The 21,153-nt window shown below is 45.6% G+C and overlaps 1 protein-coding gene across 5 annotated transcripts in view; it reads right to left on the minus strand.

Moving 5' to 3' along the window:
- Nucleotides 1–1,105: 1,105 nt before the first annotated feature.
- LOC148029960 (uncharacterized) overlaps nt 1,106–21,153 on the minus strand; it is a 99,990-nt gene continuing 79,942 nt past the window's right edge. For 2 of the 5 annotated variants that reach the window (XM_087686241.1, XM_087686240.1), the window contains exons 5-12: nt 7,530–7,618; nt 7,116–7,414; nt 6,954–7,030; nt 5,024–5,080; nt 4,864–4,931; nt 2,461–2,567; nt 2,271–2,344; nt 1,106–2,020 (exon numbers count right to left, since the gene is read on the minus strand). In XM_087686241.1, the coding sequence (XP_087542367.1) occupies nt 1,937–2,020; nt 2,271–2,344; nt 2,461–2,567; nt 4,864–4,931; nt 5,024–5,080; nt 6,954–7,030; nt 7,116–7,414; nt 7,530–7,618 (855 nt within the window). In that variant the 3' untranslated portion in view covers nt 1,106–1,936. Of the gene's footprint in view, nt 2,021–2,270; nt 2,345–2,460; nt 2,568–4,863; nt 4,945–5,023; nt 5,081–6,953; nt 7,031–7,115; nt 7,415–7,529; nt 7,619–21,153 lie in introns of those variants that run through there. The other 3 variants (XR_015692113.1, XR_015692114.1, XR_015692115.1) reach the window with 3 other exon arrangements.

Raw genomic sequence — 21,153 nt, forward strand, 5'->3', positions numbered from 1 at the left:
CTTTCTTAAATTGAAAACCCAAGATTTGAGGAAAGAAAATCCACTCCATGAATGATAAGATCCAACCTTCCTATTGGACAATTCAAAAGGCCTATGTCTTAAACTAAATTATTTTTAAGGGTCCATTTTTTAATCCAAAAATTTTCTACTAGAATTATATCATGGCTCATTGATTTTCATAAGATTATGAAATGGCACTTCTAATTATTTACCAATTCAATATATACATAATGTTGAATGAATGGCCAAAATTTGCACATTTAATTTCAACCATGCTTTTGAAATGTTGCTCGCCCTACTACCTCTATACAGTTTCGTATGGATTCTCTTCCTCTTTCAACGTTAAGAGCTCAAGGGAAACAGAGTGCTCTGTTATCTTCTTTGACTAAGCTCTTAGTGTTTGTATCAAGACAATATATGCCTCATGCTCCAACTCTTACTCTTCTTCTGTTGTGTGGTCTTCAATTCCCATGTCTATATCTAATCACTCTTGCATATCAATATTTCCTATATAGCAAATACTGATCTTGACCTTATATATTGACAATACAAAAATGGTTCCAATTATCGACATTTGTGCGTACAAATCTTGTTTTAAGTCAATGTAGCTTTATGTTTTTCTTGTGATTTTTGCTCCCTTTTTTTTTTGGCAAACATATAATTATGGAGAATGAAATTATGATAAATACAAACCATTTCTTATTGTTAGCAAGGACAAATATGTTGTCATGAAAAAGTAAATTATTTAAAATGCACCATTTCTTTTGTACAATTTGTGGCTAACATCAAAACAAGCATTCAACCAACTCAAATATTTTAAAAATAAAGAAAACAGCTTAGAAAAAACTAATTACTTTAAAAATCAATCCTTTCGTCATGCTAAACAAACTTGAAAGAAATACATGACCTTCAAATAAGGATTTTCCCATCAAAACACTTGTATTTTGCAATTCGTGCTATTCAATCATGCATTCTTCGTGCACATTGCGAGTTCGTGCGTATGTCTCAACGGATTAAAGCAAAGCTTCCAAGGTAATACCTATTCTACACCAAGAAGGCAGATCACTGCATAATTTCTCACAAGCACAGAATAATAAAAAGCTTTTCTTTGAAGGCACGAAATTATAAGAACTTCCATCATGTTGTCTAGGCTACGATGCTTTGCACAAGGTCTTGGATTTGAAGGCTGCAAAACCCTTATCAAGGCGTTTTTACCCTTCCCAAAAGGAGATATGAAAATTTCTACCCTTCAAACGAAGGGTTGCTGATTAGTGCGCAATGGGATGTTTAAATTTTCCCCTTCAAAAAACAAGATAGGATTACCCTTCAAAACCAAGGGAGGCTCAAACAATCTGGCACCCTGGTAATACAGCCTCATGATACCACTGTTTATCCCCTTCCAGACAGGCGAAGCGATACACTCCAGACCCACGCAGCCCTAGTAACCAATCTATGGAAGAATGAGATTGGGAGGTGTTTGCAGAATCGTCAGAATTTCGAAACTATGGCTGCAGTCATTCCTTAAACATCCATCAATAAACAAAATTTCTCTCCAGCCTTACAAAGCTGGCAGCCTCCACGCCCCGACCAAAACAAAATATTGCAGAAAAGGACCAATACAGAGTTTTTTATTCGTTCCCCCAAATTTCTACTCCAGTAGAAGATTCTTATTACTGTCGATTGGTTGTGTGAACCATGATTTTCCCACACAACGAGTTTAGCTTTTCCACGCTATAGAGCTAAAAGCAAGCAAGCAATGCTTTGAATATCAATGGCTGTAGTTGCCAGAAGAGTACCCTAGAAAGCTTATTTGGTTGATCAACACGTTGAAATAGATCCAGACTCCAGTAACCAAAGTGATGCATCTCTGGTTCTTTGAAACCTTGGAATAGCCTCAGTAACAATTGTGATGCATCCGTACTTGAAAGAGGTACAGTCAAGATTGCCCAACTTGAACTTGAATGTCAAATGGAGCTATTTCAGTCCATTTAATGCCCTTGTCCTCCAAAAAGCCGATCACCTGCATGCAAAGATGGAAGACAACTCTTCAATGCTAACATTCGTGTCATACACCCAACATGCAAGCAGATTGAAACTGTGAGCTTGATTGAGCATGTTTGACTGTTATGTGATGAAAAACTATCAGTGTAAGCATTGCACCGGTCCAGAGTGATGATGAGATTGATAAAGCAGCCTAACCTGGTGAGACAAAATACGCGAATGTGGACTACCAAATAGTAGGTAAGTGGAATATAAGATGGAACACTCACCGCCTCTCTCATTTTGATATGCCTCGACTCCAGACATTTCACCGATCCAGTAATGACCCTGAGAGTATCGAAAGCTGAACATGCACAAATACAACATTTTTCGACTGGGTGAAGAATCCAGATCCCAAAAATGCCAGCATTCAGTACTTACATAACTGAGATAGGCAAACATAGCCAACTGGCCTCTTACAAGTTGTTCGAGAAAATGTTTTCAAATGATATCTCAATAACTTCAAGGCACCAGTCGAGCGTTGGTCCTGAAGATCAAGCGTAAATTCACTTTCACGTTGATGATTCCTGAAAAGCATAGATGCAGGGTACAAATATTTAATAATAGATTGACATTTGAAACAGCTTTCAGAGTGTCTTTGTCAAGCACATTCTTGTTAAATATTCCTGATGGAAACCAAATTTGGAGAAGCTTATCAAAGACCATAATTGACGTTGGACGTGCAATTTGCAGTTATTAGTTTTCTGTGACGAGAGAAAAGGAATGATTATATTCACTGAGAAAAAAGGGACTCAACCCTTGTACAAACTAATGCATCATGTATGTCCATCCCGCTATCATTTGGCTGCACTGGCCAAACACAGTCACAATGACACCATATGTAGCCAGGATGTGAGCTGAAACAGATCAAAATGTTCCATCACAGCACAGGCTGATGATATAGTGCTCGACACAGCAATAGCCAACTGCTACCAGCCAGGACATGCATGCACTAAACTATGATGCACAGGACTGATGGCTGCACGGAGCAATTCAGCACTGGTCAAAACTGTCCATATCAGTACTAACAGTATCAACTCTGAATCCCTATCAATATATATTATCAACTCTCGATGTAGTCTCAATCCTTGGCTTAGCCTACAGGTGGTGATGGCCTAGTGGTTAACATTTGGAGCTCATAACCATGAGGTTATGGGTTCAAGTCTTGCAAAGTACATCACTCGATAGGATACATGTTCACATGGTGTGGGGGGTGCGGGGGTGTTCTGACACAATCTTTGTCAGTCAGCTCGTATCTCCTAGGCATTTTAGGTGGAGGTCCTTCCTGCTAGTGGGACTTTCTCAGCCTATGTGCATGCAATGATGGGCAGCATCTCTGGGCAACCTGATTTTCCACTTCCGAGCAGCCTCATTCAGACCAGGTGGCAACATTTCACTGGTCCAACCTACATTAAATACAGGTTGGCCAGCTTTTAGGGGCATTGGCTGGAGTAAAGCTACTTATTCCAGCCCTCACTCCACCATGCTGTGTATCACATTCTGTCAAACCTCCCTCATCACTATTGCCATCATCTCCTACCTCTGTCTGGTGCCATCGTTGACACAGCTGCATGAAGGGGCTAACAGATTGCAGCCTTGTACTGTTGTATTCAGTCTGATTTGTTCCTTCGATTACACCGCATTCACCTTGTCTATATCTTCCCTTCTCTGAGTTGGTATTGTTTTCTGCTGCGCACTTTCACATGGTATCATTCACCAAGTTGGGAGCCAGGCACGACTGAAGTGGAGCATCTTCCCTTGCTGTATACTGCTCTGCAACATCATTCGAGAGCTACAGTGCTGCATTTTTCAGCAGGTAGGATCTCAAGTGCTGCGTCTTCAACAGCAATGGCCATTTTGTACCTAATTTTTGCAGCCTGCCCTCTTTTTCTGCTGCATTAGGGCAGCCAGCAATTCCCACTGCCTGCATTTATTGTTGTCATTGGCCATTCTACATCATACAGCAGCCAAGTAACATCTTTTGCAGGCTGATGGCATCATACCAGCAGTACTTTTTGTGCCTATTTTGCAAGTTCTCTGACAGCACATTGTGCAAATCGAGGCCACGAGGACCACCAAAGTGACAACCGAGATGACTGAGAAGACGCATGTTTCAATTGCCATGATGGTGAGGATTGTCCTGAAGCCCACAGAGATCATGAAAGAGATTGTGACGCGGATCAACAGGTGGAGCATGGCCAGGCCAACTCCCAACCACCTTCAACAAGTCCATGATTGCGATCATGGCACCACATGTTCAGGTGCTTACTCTACCCTCTCTCCCCGCTTGCAAGCTGCTGGATAGGACCAATTACTCTCTCTGGTCATGCAAAGTCCAGTGCATCCTCCAAACTTACTTCACGCAACAGATTTAAAGCCATGCTGGCAAATTGCTTAGTGAGATCAAATGATGATGTAAACCTATCACTACAAATGTTTTCCACCTGCACATGCAATGCGATCTATCTCGTACCAGTTTAAACAGGACCACCCCTAAATAGCATCAAGCAATGCTTGTAAGATCTGAAAATATACAGAAATTGCTGCAAACACTGGAACAAGCTGCTTTAGGGTAGCATGCAAATGTCATCAAACATTTCTTCACCTCCCATTAGTCTTATGAAAATGTCCAGATAGACAAAAGAGATCCTTTCATGCTGAAATTCACAAGTAACAAATTCAGAACAACCTTGTATACCATACCATACTCCAATTGAAGTCCAGTTCAGTGCAAGATTAAACATAGTTTCTTACTCAAGAAGGCCAAATACAAGCAAATGAAAGCTGCCTGTCAGATTCATTCATTTCTCAAGTAACACTCACCTGATTTCTGAAAGATAATTGTTTGCTCTCATCTTCGCTTCTGCTGAAAGCTCCTTACACACATTGGCCTTTCCAGAGTAACTTTCCAGTGAGGAAACAATCAATCAATCAATAGCTCTAGAACTACTCTACACCAGCATAAAGGTTCCTTAGATTATACCTTTTCAGTCAACTCATCAGCCTTTTTGAAATCCCCACTATCATATGCTTCAGCTGCCTGTACTTTCAATGGAACATTTCAGGCATAAGTTAGCTATTACATCATCTTGTGAGCTGTTGTGTACAAGGTAAATCTAAACCATCTAAAGAGAAAAAACTTTCACCCTGACTATTAATACTGATATATTTTTTGCTGTATCCTGAGCACTAATATTGATATTGACCATATCATATCCTGACTACTGATGATTCTGCACTGGTGTCATAGTTTTATCACACGATTTGGAATCCTATGAAACATACCAACCTTAGAAGATTTGTAACAAGTCCTCAAAAGATAGGCCTCCAGACACATTTTCCATCATGTCTACTTGCACAAGATAAAATATCCTGGTCTCTTTCAAGGCAGCCTTGGGGGGCTAGGAAAAGGTATTGGTTCATCTAGAGGGATCACGACACTTCATGACTGCCAGCATTATAACAGACATAATAATTCTGAAGAAAACAATGAGAACTGGCATGGCAGTGATGCATGCAGTCCCTCTTCTTTAGAAAAAATTTTGAAATGCCAGCTAAAAAAAATAGCATAGCTGATGCATGCATGGCCACCAGCGAAAGAACTTCAGGGGTAGAAACTCAAAATTTTGAATCAGCACTGGCATCAAAAAGAGGCCAAAAGAATTGTTGAGTCCCACCACTGCACTTGAAGTGAGAGATTCATACAACTTGTAACTACATTCACTCATGATTCAGATCATGGTTTTGACATTAGAAAAGCACACCTTCTCTAGATTTGTAATGGATGAAGTGACAAATATAAAATACACATTGTTCTTGTGGCATACCATTTTAGCACATGCAAGCAGTATTTGCACTTCTTAACACATAATGATATGATATATAAGAACTCTATAGGTAATAACACATCATGATATTAAATATAAAAGAGCATTATCGATTAGGGTCTATGACACTAGTGGCTCAAGGTATCAATGCTTGAGCTGAAGCCGTTGGATGCAAGGCCTAGTGTGACTACCTACGAGCATGAAGCCATTCAGCCACATTGCATCGCCATTTCAACAGATAACCCTTTAGTCTCAACTCCTTGGCTTTTTCTTGTGTCATTGTTGTAAGATTGTAGAGGACGAGTGATGGCACCATGGACTCTAAAGTGAGAGCCGGAGGCTAAGTGTGACTTTGCACACACATTTGCCCCCTCCTCGAATGTGTATCCACTATGGTGACCCTTCTACTCAATGCTCTGCACCCAGCCCCATTAGGGATTCACAACTGCTATACTGATAGAGATGGCGTGCTTAGACAATTAGGCATCATCTACTATATAGTGCACACATTGCCATTAGCTATTAGCATTCGACTTGCACACAATGCCAGTGTTTATGCTTATTATATAGAAAGAGTTTTAATCTTGTACCTGTGAAATCTAGTATTTACTGCCTTCATTTCAAATAAAATATTTCTATATTGAGTTGATGTTATTTGGTAGGATAAACATAATTGAGATCTTAATGCACCTATTGGACTAGAAAGAATACAAGCTGCCATTTTCCTGACGAAATCACAATTTCAACTTTACATTTCTTTTAAATGTTAATGGATTCTAGTGTAACAATGCTTTCATAAAGGTTTCATTAGTATGCAACCATAAAGAGAGTGTGTGTGTGAGAGGTAGAAACTTTCATTTCACTCAAGTGTCATAAGTTTGGTAGACAGATTTTTTCAACCTATTTCGCATATTGATCCTTCAAATGCATATGCTGCACACTGTGTACACAACTAATCAAGAACATGGGTATCTTGTTGAACTTTTTTTAGCATCACTACAACTGTATGATAAGGGTGGCATACTGCACCTTCTAGAAATTCAGAAAACTTCCAAACTACATCCCCAACTTACTGAAATTACTCACCACTTTGAGATATGCTCTCATTGTCTGCCAGTGAGTTTTTGCACTCTGATGATGTTGGTTATAGTCATCCCCACTACCTTCCAAAAGAAAGAACGAGAGAGTACAACCCCAGAAAAGAGAATGGAAACTTTGATAATATACACAAAAGTTCTGTGTACATACCCCAAAATGATGGAAGCTCAGTAGTTTCTTCAGAAGCACTGAAATCAGAACTGGTTACCACATTCCATTCAGGCTTCTCAACAACTGTAGATGGCTTCTTCAAGACTGAGCTTTTTGCGGCCTTTTGAGCTTTAGATTGTTTTTTTCCGTCATGTTCCTTTGTCTCTTCTACCTTATTCTTGCACTGGCGGAAGAAAATTGACTCCAATATCTGGCTTGGTAAATCATGAGCTTCAGGTTTTGATTCGCGATGTAAACAATGGTCCATATGAGACTCGCGCAACATCTTTTCTGCATCACTTTGTAGAAACACAAAATCAATCTATAAAGGTGAACGCAATATACCAATTTTGATTATGTTTACAAATGTTATCTTAAGAAATTAGCACACAACTTGAACAATAGATTACATACCTACAGTTGAATTCTGTGGCCTTCAAAGCTTCTAACAAGGTCAAAGAATCTAATGAAGGAAATTGATTTTGCAAGCGATCAATTGCCCACTGCACAACATCAAAAGGGGAAGAATTGAAAATGCACAACAGGATCAAAAGAACAGTACTTGAATCATGGTGTAATATTCCAGCCCTAGAAAAGAAAATTATTCCATGCCAAGCACTTTCTACAAGAATTGACAAAAGTAAACAGTGGACGAAAGCAAGGACAAGTCCAAAACAATATGGAACTGAAATTTCTACACATCAAAATTTGCAGAGCAGCAAACTGCTTTAATCCAGCTCAGAGACAGGATGCTCAGAATAATGACACCTAAGTCTTTAAAGACAGATCGTTCCAGAACTGTAAAGTACATTTTATCTCCCTCCTGAAAATCCAGCAGGCGTCTCTTAACGTCTTCATAACCTTTAGATCCATCTTGTGCTTTCTTAACATCATCTTGAGCAAAAACTAACATCCAATCGATCTCTCCTACATATTTCTTAGCAGAATAAACCTTTTCATTTTGCAACACTTCTGCAAAAGGTTCTCTAGATTGATAATCATACACTATCACAAATGGACCATACATCGATAATCATACACTATCATAAATGGACCATACATCGATAATCATACACTATCAGGAATGGGGAACAGGGAACATTCACTGGGGATAGCTCAAGAATGCAAAAGCCCCCTTTTGGGTTAGGGAGGGAATGGCATATTGAAAATTGTTTACAAATAAATCTAAAACCACACGAGGAAGAATTTCCTATTAATTTGAAATTGACCTCTGACTAGTACACAAATGTCATTGATGGTTGCTGGAAATCAGAGAAGGCTTATTTTATCTGTGTGTGTGTGTGTGTGTGTGTGTGTGTGAGAGAGAGAGAGAGACTGGCAGTGATGGCGGACCTGGCGCCCCTGTGACCTGGCGACGTGCTTCCTGCCCCTGACGTCGACGTCGACGTCGAACCCTGCCGTTAGCGTTTCGTTTGGTTGACCTACCTGTCGACCGTTTGCGCCCCCCTCCCCGTTGACTTGTGGACCTGCGCCGTCGCCTGTTCGCTGCACCATCATCGCCTGTTCACTGCATCCCCGTCGCTTGATCACCTGTTCGCTGCAACACCGTTGACGTCTGGTTCTCTTCTTCGCTGATCACGTGCTGGTTCCCTTCTTCGCTGCAACACCGTTGACGTCTGGTTCTCTTCTTCGTCAGGCAGTCTCTTCTTCGCTGATCACGTGCTGCACACCTGGCCTCTTCAACAGGCTTCGCCAGCTATCCCGCTAACCAGTACACCCCAGCTGTTGCCCCGTCTGGCATCCGTACTGTGTCTGCTGCCTGAGAGAGAGAGAGAGAGAGAGAGAGCTCTGCCCTAGGCAGAAACAGACCTGCTGTCCGGGCAGCCTTCAACGCACCCTAGCTAAGGAAGCCAAGAGCGAGAGAGAGAGGATCGCCTAGACCTGCGCGCCGCCTGGAGACCCACCCATCTGACGACTGCCGCCTGACGACTTCTTCAGAGAGAAGACAGCAGTATGGCTGGCCTGGATATGGATTTTCTAGACCGGACGGTGGCAGCCCTTGGCCCTGATTCCGATACAGAGGAGCCGGAGGATATGGTGCCGTGCACGGAGGAGATGCCTCCGGGTTCTGAACTGCCGCCTGCGGGCAAACGCTCCAAGCATACTTCTGACGAGCCAATGGGTCCTCAGGAACGTTCCTATGCGCAGGTTGCCTCTGATCCTGTGGATTCGCAGGAGATTGACTAGGAGCATTTGCTCGACTTTGCCAATACTCTGCTTAGCGATTATGTCCAGCATAATAATGAAACTTTTTCTGACGCGGGAACTGATGATGTGCTGGAAGCCACAGTGGACCCGAAATCAGTTTTGCGGTCCTCGGTGTTTTATGACTGTGCCGTTATACTTTTCTTCACTGGCAGGATCCCAGTGCTTTCACATATTTGCCAATGGTTGCACCATTTATTGCAAGGGGAGTGTGTTGAGGAGATCTTCCTTGGACCTCGCGGCTTTTATGAGGTGCTGTTGAAATCGGAAACACATCGAGCTGAGCTCCTGTCCAAGTTGCCATTATTCTTTGATCGCCACTTGGTCCATGTGGTACCATGGCGCCCTATGGGCGATTTCCAGCGTCTGCCTCAACGAGAATGCCCGGTGTGGGTGGAAGTGGAAATTTGTCCGGCGGTCTATTGGCCATTGTTGAAGGATGCGATGGCAGTTGTGGGAACAGTGTTGGTTCCCCCAAGCCTCAGGGCTATGAATCGAAACCGTTTATGCATGTTATGGGACACGGCCAGGAAAAGGCCTGCGTGGCTTCGCCTCAATTGTTCTGGCATGCATCCTTTGCATTTTCGCTTGAAATGGGGCAACTTTGCAGGACACTGCTTTTCATGTGGTAAATTGGGGCATTTTATGGCCGAATGCCCTGAAAGGCAACCGTCTTCCGAGGATGCGCAGGTTGTGCTGCCTAAGGATGACATGGTGCTTGATGCCCCGACAAACAACAGGTCCTGGGTTTGGATTCCCGTAGCACTGATTGGATTGAGGCACGTCAAAAAAAAGGTAAAAAGTTGGATGCAGGCCTGGCGGATCCTGGGCCTAATGCTTCAAAGGATTCCGTGCGCACGTATATGCGCAGGAAAGAAATGGTCACTTCACAGCAGGCTACGCATACTATGGCCCCGTTTGCGCCCCGTAATCAATCTACAAGGAAAGTCTATACAGACGGTCCCAAGGGCCTACCTGCTAAGCTGGCGTTTGATACAAAAGGTAATGTGATTACACCCTCGGATGGGCGTTATCCCTGCCCCACTCCCAACGCAGTGGATTTTCCTTCTACCTCTAAAGCAGGTCGCCAGAATTCGTTTGCAGTATTGGCTGATTTTCTAGATGAGGGTGTCCTGGATGCTCTCGCGGAAAAGGTGAAATCGAGGCAACAGGCGCCTCGTTCCTGACTTCCTTTTTTTTTAAGATATATGAAGATAGCCACGTGGAATGTGTGAGGCATTTGCTCTCGCCATAAGCAACATGCCATGTGGACTGTCTTGCATGAGAACCAGTGGGATGTATTGTGTGCAGTTGAGCACAAAAGTCACGGTGAAGCAGGAAAAGTTGTGGATTGTCATGGATTCCGTCTGTTTTATACAGGGACACATGCTACGCACTATTCGGGCGTGTTGATGATTGTCCATGAGAAATACCAGCCTGTTCTTGTTAAAAATGATGTGCAGGGCCGCTTTCTAGTAATCGAAGTCTTATTTGAAGGAGAGATTTTATGGTTGCTGGGCCTCTATGCTCCGAATGATCCCGCATCCCGACGGGATCTTTGGTCTACTTTGCAGGGCTCCATGTCACTTAGCCGAAGGGGGTTTTTTATGGGAGATTTCAATATGTGTGTTGACTCTTCTCAGTCCACTTCAGGGCATTCGGTAATGGATACGCCGGAAAGCCGGGTGTGGAATTCCTTTGCTTTGCACGTACTTAAGCAAGATCTTTGGTCATAGCTTCACCCTTCTTTTTCAGGGTTTACTTTTCATTCCGCACAATATGCAACTACTTGGTCGTGGTTGGACCGAATGTATATCATGCAGGGGGATGATTTTCTTCCCGAGATGCTGGAAATGAAGGTCTTGCAGCAATATGCGTTGTCGGACCATTTCCCCCTCCAGCTTGAGATGCGGGCACAATCTATTGCACCTTTTATGCAGTTGCTGGATAGGCTCCCTTTACGTTTCAACTCCTCTTATTTGAAGCATCCAATTTTTCAGGGCTATATGCAGCAATTAATTGAGAGGTTCTTATTGGACTTCGCCTCTGAGGGCTTGGCTTCATTTGCACGGCTGCTCTCTAATGTGCAGCGGGTTGCTCGGCAGTATGGGATTCATCATGCCTCTATTTGTCACCGACGTCGACATGCAGCAGAGGACTTACTGGCTTTGGTCCATTCCTTGCTCGTGGATTCCCCAGATGATGATTTTCTGCTGTCACTGGAGAGGCGTTTGGCCCATCTTATTCAAGTGTTTCAGTTGAAATCTTATCAGCAGGCCAAGCTGCATAACTTGACTGACACATTGCAAGATAGTGCCTGCCAGTCTTATAAGTTCTTTCGCGCCTTGCATGCTTCTCCGGCTCGCGAAAATATGACTAGACTCCAGGATTCGGAAGGTCGCATGCTCACTGATCCGCAGACCATTGTCAATATGTGCAGAAATTATTTTATGGAACTTCTTGGTTCTTCTCCCTCGCCTTCTAGCCAGGTTACGCATGCCCGCTCGGTCTTCTATCATCTGGTCCGCCAGCAGATTCCACTTGATATGCAAGCCACTTTGGAGGCGGATATTTGCGAGGAGGAGGTTATGGATGTTTTGTTGCACCTGCCTAAGGATAAAAGTCCTGGTTGGGATGGTCTCACTAATGAATTCTTTGAGAACTCGGCCACGCAGTTGGTGAAGCCATTGGCGGTCATGTTTCAACAGGTTTGGGAAATAGGGGTCATGCCTTCCTCATGGAAAGAAGGCCTTATCAAACTGATTCCAAAGGTCCATTCGCCGTCAAAGCTGCAACACTGGAGACCAATTTCTTTGATGGGCTCGATGTATAAAATCTTCTCCAAAGCGCTGGCGAATCGGCTTCACAAGCACCTTCCAGCTATTGTGCATCCTCTCCAATATGGTTTCATTAAGGGCCGCAACATTCTGCATAATATCTTAAATGTGCAAATGGCTATTGACTATGCGCGGCACTCCAGTCAGGAAGTGGTATTGATTCAATTGGACTTGGAAAAGGCGTTTGACTATATGGACTGGTCTTTCATTGCAGATCTCATGTCTGCTATGGGCTTTGGTACCCGGATGTCCAGATTGATCTACACCATTAGTGCTGCAGCTTCTTCAAGAGTTATGCTCAATGGTGGGGTTACAGAGCCATTTGTCCTTGCACGCTCGGTCAGACAGGGTTGCCCTTTGAGTCCTCTCTTCTTTGCCCTAGCGACTCACCCGGTCCTTTCAATGTTATCCTCAATGGCGGCTTCTGCTCAGCTGCAGGATTGTCTCTTCCTTTGGGGCAGCACTTCATTAGCCAATCTTTGGCTAATGACACCTTTATGATTTTGCGGGCGGACAGGGACAACATTCGAAAGGCATTAGATGTTTGGACGCTCTTTGGTCAGGCCTCTGGTCTTCGCATCAATGCCTTTAAGTCAGCCATTCTCAGTTGCACGGAGCCTGATTTACAGTCATTAGGCTGGCAGGGCCAAGTGGTTTCCCGTGGCTCCATTGTCAGGCATCTTGGATACCCATTGGGGGTGGATGTACGGCCAAAGGACCTACTGGAGTGGATTTCACAAAAACTGGCGACGAAGTTTATGTATTGGAAGTCACAAGCGTGGCCATTCCATGTCCGCCTCAAAGTGGCTCAGACAATTATGCTACCAATGCTAACGTATTTCCTGCCATTGCTGCCGTGGACGCCTACTACTTTGAAGGCTCTTACTCATCACATTCGTTTCATGCTATGGAAGAAGGATTCACTGCAGGCAGGCATTTCGTGGATTTCATGGTCACATATATGTACCCCTAAACGCATGGGTGGTGGAGCTATTTTGGATGCAGAAACTCATATGCTGGCTCTTCGTTGGTCTCTTTCTCGTGCCATGTGTGTGGATCATCACCCGTGGACCATCATAGCCCGTTATTTTCTTGAGGACAGCGGGCTACGCCATGGTAACACACGGCTTCGGGCCTCCTGGTGGCATGTCCTTAATGCTGACTCTCAATTTTCCAGTCCCTCTTCCTCTTTGTTACTGCACTTGGTCGGCTCTTGGAAAGTGGTGCTCCAAAAGGCCCGTTGACATCCAGTAGGGGACCGCTTGTAGACTAACTCCTTTCAGCTGGAATTGTTGGCAGTATCGAGATTACTTTCATGGGAAGACAAACAGCAGCTCAGACCGAGATTTAACCGCATGGCCCGGTTAGGTGTGACTTCGATTGCGGATGCTACCCTTGCCACTCGCAATGTCCTCGCACCGTTTCGGACTGCTAGGAGACTTTTCACGATCCCGCGCTGATACTGTGGTTTATAGGGAAAGCTTTTGTCGGAGCTTCAGCGTAGGCAACCCTTTCCTGCCCTGGCTGTGGATCGTCCTTGGCAGGACTGGGACCTTGCAGGCCGGTTGAGTCTGGAAAAGGCCTCTACTAATCAGGTGTATCATCTTCTCATTCAAGATCACCAATGGCTGGGCGTGAAAGCTAATATTGTTTGGGGACTGCGGAAATCGCTGTCATGGTGGCAGGCAACGCTGATGGAGGGCTGGCTGAATAAGGCACCTTTCAAATGCAAGGTCTTTCTTTGGCAGGTAATGATTGGTGGTCTTCCTCTTGCCTCGGCCCTTTCCAAGCGTCGAATCTCGAATGGCAATTGTTTCTTCTGTACCACTACTGCGGAATCGGCCCGACATCGTTTTCTTTCTTGCCCACTCGCCAAGAATATCTGGTCACTCTTGTCGCAAATCTGGCGCGCAGTGGTGGGGTCCTCACTAACTCCTTTCGATTGGGTTTTTGTGCGCCCAAAGTACCCCACACCGCCACAGTTACATATGAAGATCTTATTTCACTTTTTCAGATACTGGGGATGCTTGCACATTTGGACCACGTGCATGCTGAAACTTCATTTTGCAACTCTGAAATGCATGTCCGATTCCCCGTTTCCGAAATTCTCTACAACTATGATTTCAGCTACCATTCCCTACAGCTCTTCCTAAGTAGGAATTTTCCTAATCCATTCCTCTTGTAGGAAACAATCAAGGGTGGAAGGGGTGGAGACCAACCCCTTCCACTTCTTGTTTGGATGAAACATATCATTTTTGCTGCCTGACTGCTGCGCGCTGCTTTTGCCTTTATTTCATCACATTTGCTATGGTCCACTGCAGTTTTCTGTAATTTATTTTCAATTTTTTGTTGTCTACTCGGTTTTTTTGTGGCAGTCTTCTCTCTTCTTTTTTTTCGTAAAAGGTAATTGTATTAATTACGGAAAAAAGGTACAAGATTACATGATTACATGATTACAAGAGACACGAGGGCCCTAGGCCAACGTGTGGGAAATCCCCGTACTAATGCACTAAAAAGGTTGCACCAATCATGGCAACGACCCAGAGGGAATTGCCATATGCCAGGGATGCAAATCCTCCCGAGGGAGCAAGTCGGAGTGCCGGATGAGATCTAGCTGCCAATGCAAGAGCCCTTTAAGCCTGGCAATATGTCTCGGTACATTAGAGGCCGAATCACCCGAGGCCCAAATAGTTCAACCGGGAAATGGATTTTATATGGATTTCTAGGAATATTCAAATATTAGACATAGATGAAATAGCAATACCATTTGTAACTTGAATCTCTGCACCAAAACACTTAAATTCCTAAACAATATAGAGTATACATATAGCATTAGAAGAGATTTGATGAGCATACATGATTCTACCAAAGATTGTAAAATCACAATACATGAGTTTCAAAAACTTTCAAGGTCAAGATTCAAAAATCGATATAAAAGACTACATTGCAAGGTGGTTTCGCACATTTACCATGATACGTTCAATACATGAATAAGTATAGTATGGAACATACACAAAAACTTTAAGAATAAAATACATTGTTTCATACGTTCATTAAAAAAATACATATAACCTTATATATAAAATCAGCCTACACACATAAAATGTGCAACTTAAAGATGGATCATGATGACACCTAGGCATTGTGGAGAAGAATGAGGAGAAGGGAGGAGAGAGAGAGGAAAGAGGGATTTGGGCGGGGGGGGGGGGAGAGAGAGAGAGAGAGAGAGAGAGAGAGGGAAAGGCTTTCTTCTGTACCACTACTGCGGAATCGGCCCGACATCGATTTCTTTCTTGCCCGCTTGCCAAGAATATCTGGTCACTCTTGTCGCAAATCTGGCGCGCAGTGGTGGGATCCTTGCTAACTCCTTTCGATTGGGTTTTTGTGCGCCCAAAGTACCCCACACCGCCACAGTTACATATGAAGATCTTGTTTCACTTTTTCAGATACTGGAGATGCTGGCACATTTGGACCACGTGCAATGCTTTTCTCTTTGATGCGGCTTCTAATGTACCGAGACACATTGCCAGGCTTAAAGGCCTCTTGCATTGGCAAATAGATCTCATCCGGCACTCGAACTTGCTCCCTCCGGAGGATTTGCTTCCCTGGCATATGGCAATTGCCTCTGGGTCGTTGCCATGATTGGTGTAACCTTTTTTGTCGATTAGTACGGGGATTTTCCACACGTTGGCCTAGGGCCCTCGTGTCTCTTGTAATCATGTAATCATGTAATCTTGTACCTTTTTTCGTAATTAATACAATTACCTTTTACGAAAGAAAAAAGAGAAGGAAAGGCAAAGGATGTAATATGTATGAATGAAACTTGAAAGAGAGGGAGAGGGAGAGGGAGAGGGAGAGAAGGCAAGGAAAAGGAATAGGCAGAAGGAGAGAAAGAGGAAGAGAAAGAGGGATAGGGATAGGGATAGGGATGGGAGGAAGAGAGGGTGAGGGAAAGGAAGAGGGAGACAAAGAGTAGGGTGATTAAAGAAGATGAAAGTTGAGCTCAAGAGAGGGAGATTGATAAAGATGGAGGCTGATTTGTGTGGTGAGCTGGGGGAGGGGGCTGCCCTTTTGTAAAGGCTGAGGTGAGGGAGAAAAGAAGAGGGAGGAGTGTGAGAGAGGAGAAGTTTGAATGTATAACATCCCAAAAAAATGGGTAGAATCTCGAAAAATGTGCCAACAAACATTTTAAATGGTCCTTTTTTAATACAGTTTGAACGCACGCAAACTATGCGGTACCATACAGAACATACCATACCTGCACAGAATGCAACCCTGCTACAGTATCATAAATGATGTCGACAATCATAGACGCGTACTATATCATATAGACCCAAAAAGAGTGTCCTTCAGCATGGATGGCTTGCTGGAAATAGAAAGAACCAACAGCAAAAGGGGGGGAAACCAGCTCTAACGAGTGCAGACAGTGAAGTACAAAGAGAGATACGAATAGCTTGCTGGAATTAGTGAAAAACAGCTGCAAATCTGAGAGAAAACAGCTGCAACTAGTGTGGACGGGCAAGGCAAGAGATTAGGGGCTGAAGAATCAGGGTTTCTTTTTTTTTTTTGGCAAATAAAGTGTGGCTAATTATATTACTTCAGAAAACCTGAATACTAGGAAGTGCTCATGCTCTACAGACTAGCTGGAGCTGATGCAGAGTCACAGATATGTCAAGTATACAAGCCTCTCCGGGCGGTCTAGGGGGGATGGGGGCAAGAAGCCATGGAGGGGGGGGTGTATCGCCATCTGGGGCTGCCTGCCTGCATCACGAAAAACAGGTCTTGGCCGCCCCAAGTGCACATGAAATGAAAGCAGAGCTCCTAACGAGCTCGAGACTCGCCCTGCACCTAGTCCCATCGCCCGTGGAGGGAGTGGATGATGGAGGTCCAGAGCTCTGCCAAAGTCGCCTGTACTGAAAGTCTCTCCCCGCCAAAAACCTCCTGACACTGTGCCTTCCACATGTGCCATCTAGTGAGATTCCGTATAATCTCCCATACCTCAAAGCGGTCTGCTGTGGGCTCCAATACCTAGCAGACGGGTAGAGCCTCCGACCACTATACACGACCCAACCTCAATCATAAATATTGTGTCCTGCATCCCAACCTCATACAGAAGGTGACGGCCCTAGCTGACTACCTACTAGCAAAAAGCCTCCCATGAGATACATCCAAGGCTGGGTGCTATACGGCAAAGAATCCAGCATGCTCCTCTCCATACGAGCTGCGCCTCCTCACACGACCAAAGGCAGTGCTTTGGAGTTTCCAGAAGCTGCTGTGTGCAGCGTTTACAACCATCCTTCTATAGCTGGGCTAACCAACTCCCCACCGCCAGGCCTCCATGTGCCAACAACCATCAGAAATACAATACCCTCCTCGGCCTCCAACTGTCCCATAGGCAGCGCCAGAAAGTCTGCCGAAAGCATCCGTGATGTTGTGCTCCGCCCAATACGTGTTGCACGACGGCGCCTAGTCCATGTCCTCTTGCATTAGTACGTGTGTGCCAATCCTGACTGTGTACTCCAGGAACCTCGGTGGCTTCTTGGCGACCGTCATAGCCACTCTCTCGAATCCCACTCCAACTCCTCAAGTGGCCTACCCTCCCATATCCAGAGGCACCACTCCCGGAGCTCCTCCTAGAACACATAAGGATCCAACCACCATGTCTTTCCTTGGAGGCCAACCACCCAAATCCTCCTCCACGAAAGGACAACTATCCTGCTGCTCTCTCCCAAGGACTAGACACCCCCCCTCCTGCACGCTAAAGAAAGTCCCATGTGAGGCAGCGCCCACTCTGCCTGCCAACACATAAGGATCCAACCGCCATGTCTTTCCCTGGAGGCCAACCACCCAAATCCTCCTCCACGAAAGGACAACTATCCTGCTGCTCTCTCTCAAGGACTAGACACCCCCCCTCCTGCACGCTGAAGAAAGTCCCATGTGAGGCAGTGCCCACTCTACCTGCCACCTATAGCGGGATACTTGTTGGTGAAAACCTAGCGGCCCATACCTCCTTGGGCTCTACCGGCTCTCGTATCGGGGGGACAAGCCACTCCTGAGGTATTGATGCATCAATCTCCATTCTCCTCAACTCAACTCTTCTCTGGCAACTTGATGCCCATGGCAACATCTCGTCCACCATCCTGTACACCTCCCGCCATGTCCTAATGATACGAGCTAGCCCGGCCTCCCAACCAATCCACTGGATGGGGGGGCGCTCGCCAATCTGTACCCCATCCCAATCTCTAACCTCAGGGTTCAAGATCACCGGCTGGCGGTCTATCTCCTCCTCGCAAAACCTGGAGGGCTCTGAATTAGAGCCTTACGAAGGCCCTACCACACACGAAGTAGGCTATGTAGGAAAGGGGATCTGGGGGGTGTGATTTGGGCCATCGTGAAGATCCATCTCAAGGACGGCCTCCAATCACCGCCAAGCCTCGGTCTACACTCCTGGAGACCCTCTTGCAATAGGGCCTTTCAGATCTGCCCTCTTGGTGTGAGACTGCGGACTACTAGCTTGCCCAAAAGGGCTAGACTCTGATACTCTAGGTCTATGATCCCAAGCCCTCCCTCTGACCGATGTCAGATGATGATCGGTCACACCACCTTGGCCCAAGAGTCCTTGGAACCGTCCCGGCCCAAAGGAAATTCCGCACTAGGCAACGAAGCTGAACTACACACGACGAGGAGAAGCACCAACACGAGGCGATGTACAAGGCCGTCCCTAGGAGGACTTGGTTAACCACCAAGGCTTGGCCCGCTAGGGAAAGGCGAGCAGTACTCCAATAGGTCAGCTTTCTTCGAATAGTCGAGGACTAGAAGAAACTGTTGGGCAGGAGTGATGTCGAGTCCCACCTAGAACCCTAGGTAACGACCCGTCTACTCTCTACCCACCCATCTAAATCCCAAGTGGACGCCCACTCCATGCTAGAGTCCGGGTTCAGGAGGAAACCAACCGACTTTTCCTAGTTCATTTTCGCTCCCACTATAGTGCAAAACACCTCAAGAGCTAGTCTCACTCTCTCTAGCATCACCTCATCGTCCTCTATGTAGAGTGTTGTATAATCTGCATACTCTGACTCTAACAGCTCCGTCTCTTCCCTCACCGAAAGTTGGAGGCCATGTAACCCACTCACATGTGACTTGAGGAAGTGAGACATCGCCTCTGCAAAGAGTAGGAACAGATACAAGGCCAGAGGATAGCCCTACCGGACCGATCTCTCCAGCCAAAACTCCTCGCCTCGCCTACCACCTATGAGAACCCTGCAGGTAGCCGATCTGTAGAGTGTAGAGACCCCGCGGATCCATGCTTAGGGGAAGCCCAACCTCACCATGGTGCCCTCTAAGAAGTCCCAATCAACCCTATCATAGGCTTTCTCGAAGTCCGGGAGTAGTACCGCCAATCCCTGACCACTGTGCTGGGCCTATTCTGTTGCCTCAAAGAAGGTGAAGACATTGTCTAGGATGCTCCTATCCTGGACAAAGTTTGTCTGTGTATCATGAATGATGTCTGGAAGCACAGGGCAAAGTTGCCTACCAATCATCTTTGCCAGTGTCTTAAAGGCCACTGACAACACGGTGATCGTTCTCCACTAGGATAGCTCCAATTGGTTTTCCCCTTGGGAAGGATACTGATAAGACCTGCCGAAAGACTCCCTGGCATCCGTCCTGAATTGAAGATCTCCTAGAAGGCTAACAATAAGGGGTCATTTACCACCTCCCAGTAGATAGTGAAGAAAGCCTTAGAAAGGCCATCCTCTCCCGGGCATTTCTGCTCGTCCTGTGTATGAAAAGCCTCCTCTAGTTCCTTCTCTGTAAAGGGGTCTAGGAGGGAGCATCCCATCTCCTTTGTGACAAGGGACGAGATGTGATCCCAGACCTATTGTCTACATCGTTGTCCTCTGGCTGAGGCTGTCTCTTGCTAGAAGAGGTGTCTATAGTAGTTTGTGGAAATCTCTATCACCTCATCTCGGCTAGAGCAAATCTTCTCATACTAATCCCGAAGGTTGCGTATCTGCTCTCCTAAGGTGCGAGTCTCATGCACCTGGAAAAACTTCCTGCACATCGTATCCCCCTTCCGCGCCAAAAAGGCTGCTGAGGTGCGAAATGAGAACTCCGAGCACCTGTCCTCTAGGCCAGTGAGGGCAACTCGTGATGTACCTTCTGTGCAAAGGATGGGATCTCCTGGTGCCTCTATAATAATCTTTGTGTGGCTGCTAGGTCCTGCCGGAGTGCTCTCTCCTCCCAGCTCTGTTGCCTGGCCTGTAGGGCTACCTCCTAGCAGATACTGCTCGACCTAGCTAGGACCTTTGCAACCAACTCTGCGATCCGGTCCCTCTTGCCCCACTCCCTAGTCCAAATCTACTCAATCAGTCTCTTCTTCTCCTCCCTCCTGTAGATCGAGTCAGGGATCTAACAGGATCGTGTGTCTAGGGCAGAGGCTGGGGCATCAAGTGTCAGGAGAACCAGGCAGTGATCGAACAAAGTGGTACTAGTTAACTACCCTACCTGGCCTCCACAAGAGCATCCCCACACTCCCACATAAAACCTATCCAGCCACTCCAGCAAACTTCCGCCTAGCCGCCTGTATCCCCAGGAGAAGTCCAGCGACCTCTCCCTCCTGTGAAAAGTTGGGTCTCTCCAAGCATCCCGTGCTCCTACTACCAGTAGGAAGATCTCCCATGTCTCGTGCTCCTCCCTAGCCATGCCCTAGTAGTTTATGCCTCTGCCCTGCTGGTCCTCTAAGGCCTCTAGGTTGTTAAAGTCTCCTCCAACAATCCAGGAGTCCACCTCTAGGAGACCTGCTGCAATCTCCACCTGGAACCTACTGCGTGCCCTAACCTCAATAGGGAAATTGACATTGAGAACTCCAAGGTACGAGTCCCCAATATCCAATCTGATCCCATAGTTTCCAAAAACGGCGTTTCTGGTGCCCAAAAATGGGACGGCCGTTTCTAGCCGTTTCCGTTTCTAGGAAA

This window comes from Lygodium microphyllum, chromosome 10, assembly GCF_053477565.2.
Source record: "Lygodium microphyllum isolate KBCC chromosome 10, Lygodium_microphyllum_v1.1.10, whole genome shotgun sequence".
Taxonomy (NCBI): Eukaryota; Viridiplantae; Streptophyta; class Polypodiopsida; order Schizaeales; family Lygodiaceae; genus Lygodium; species Lygodium microphyllum.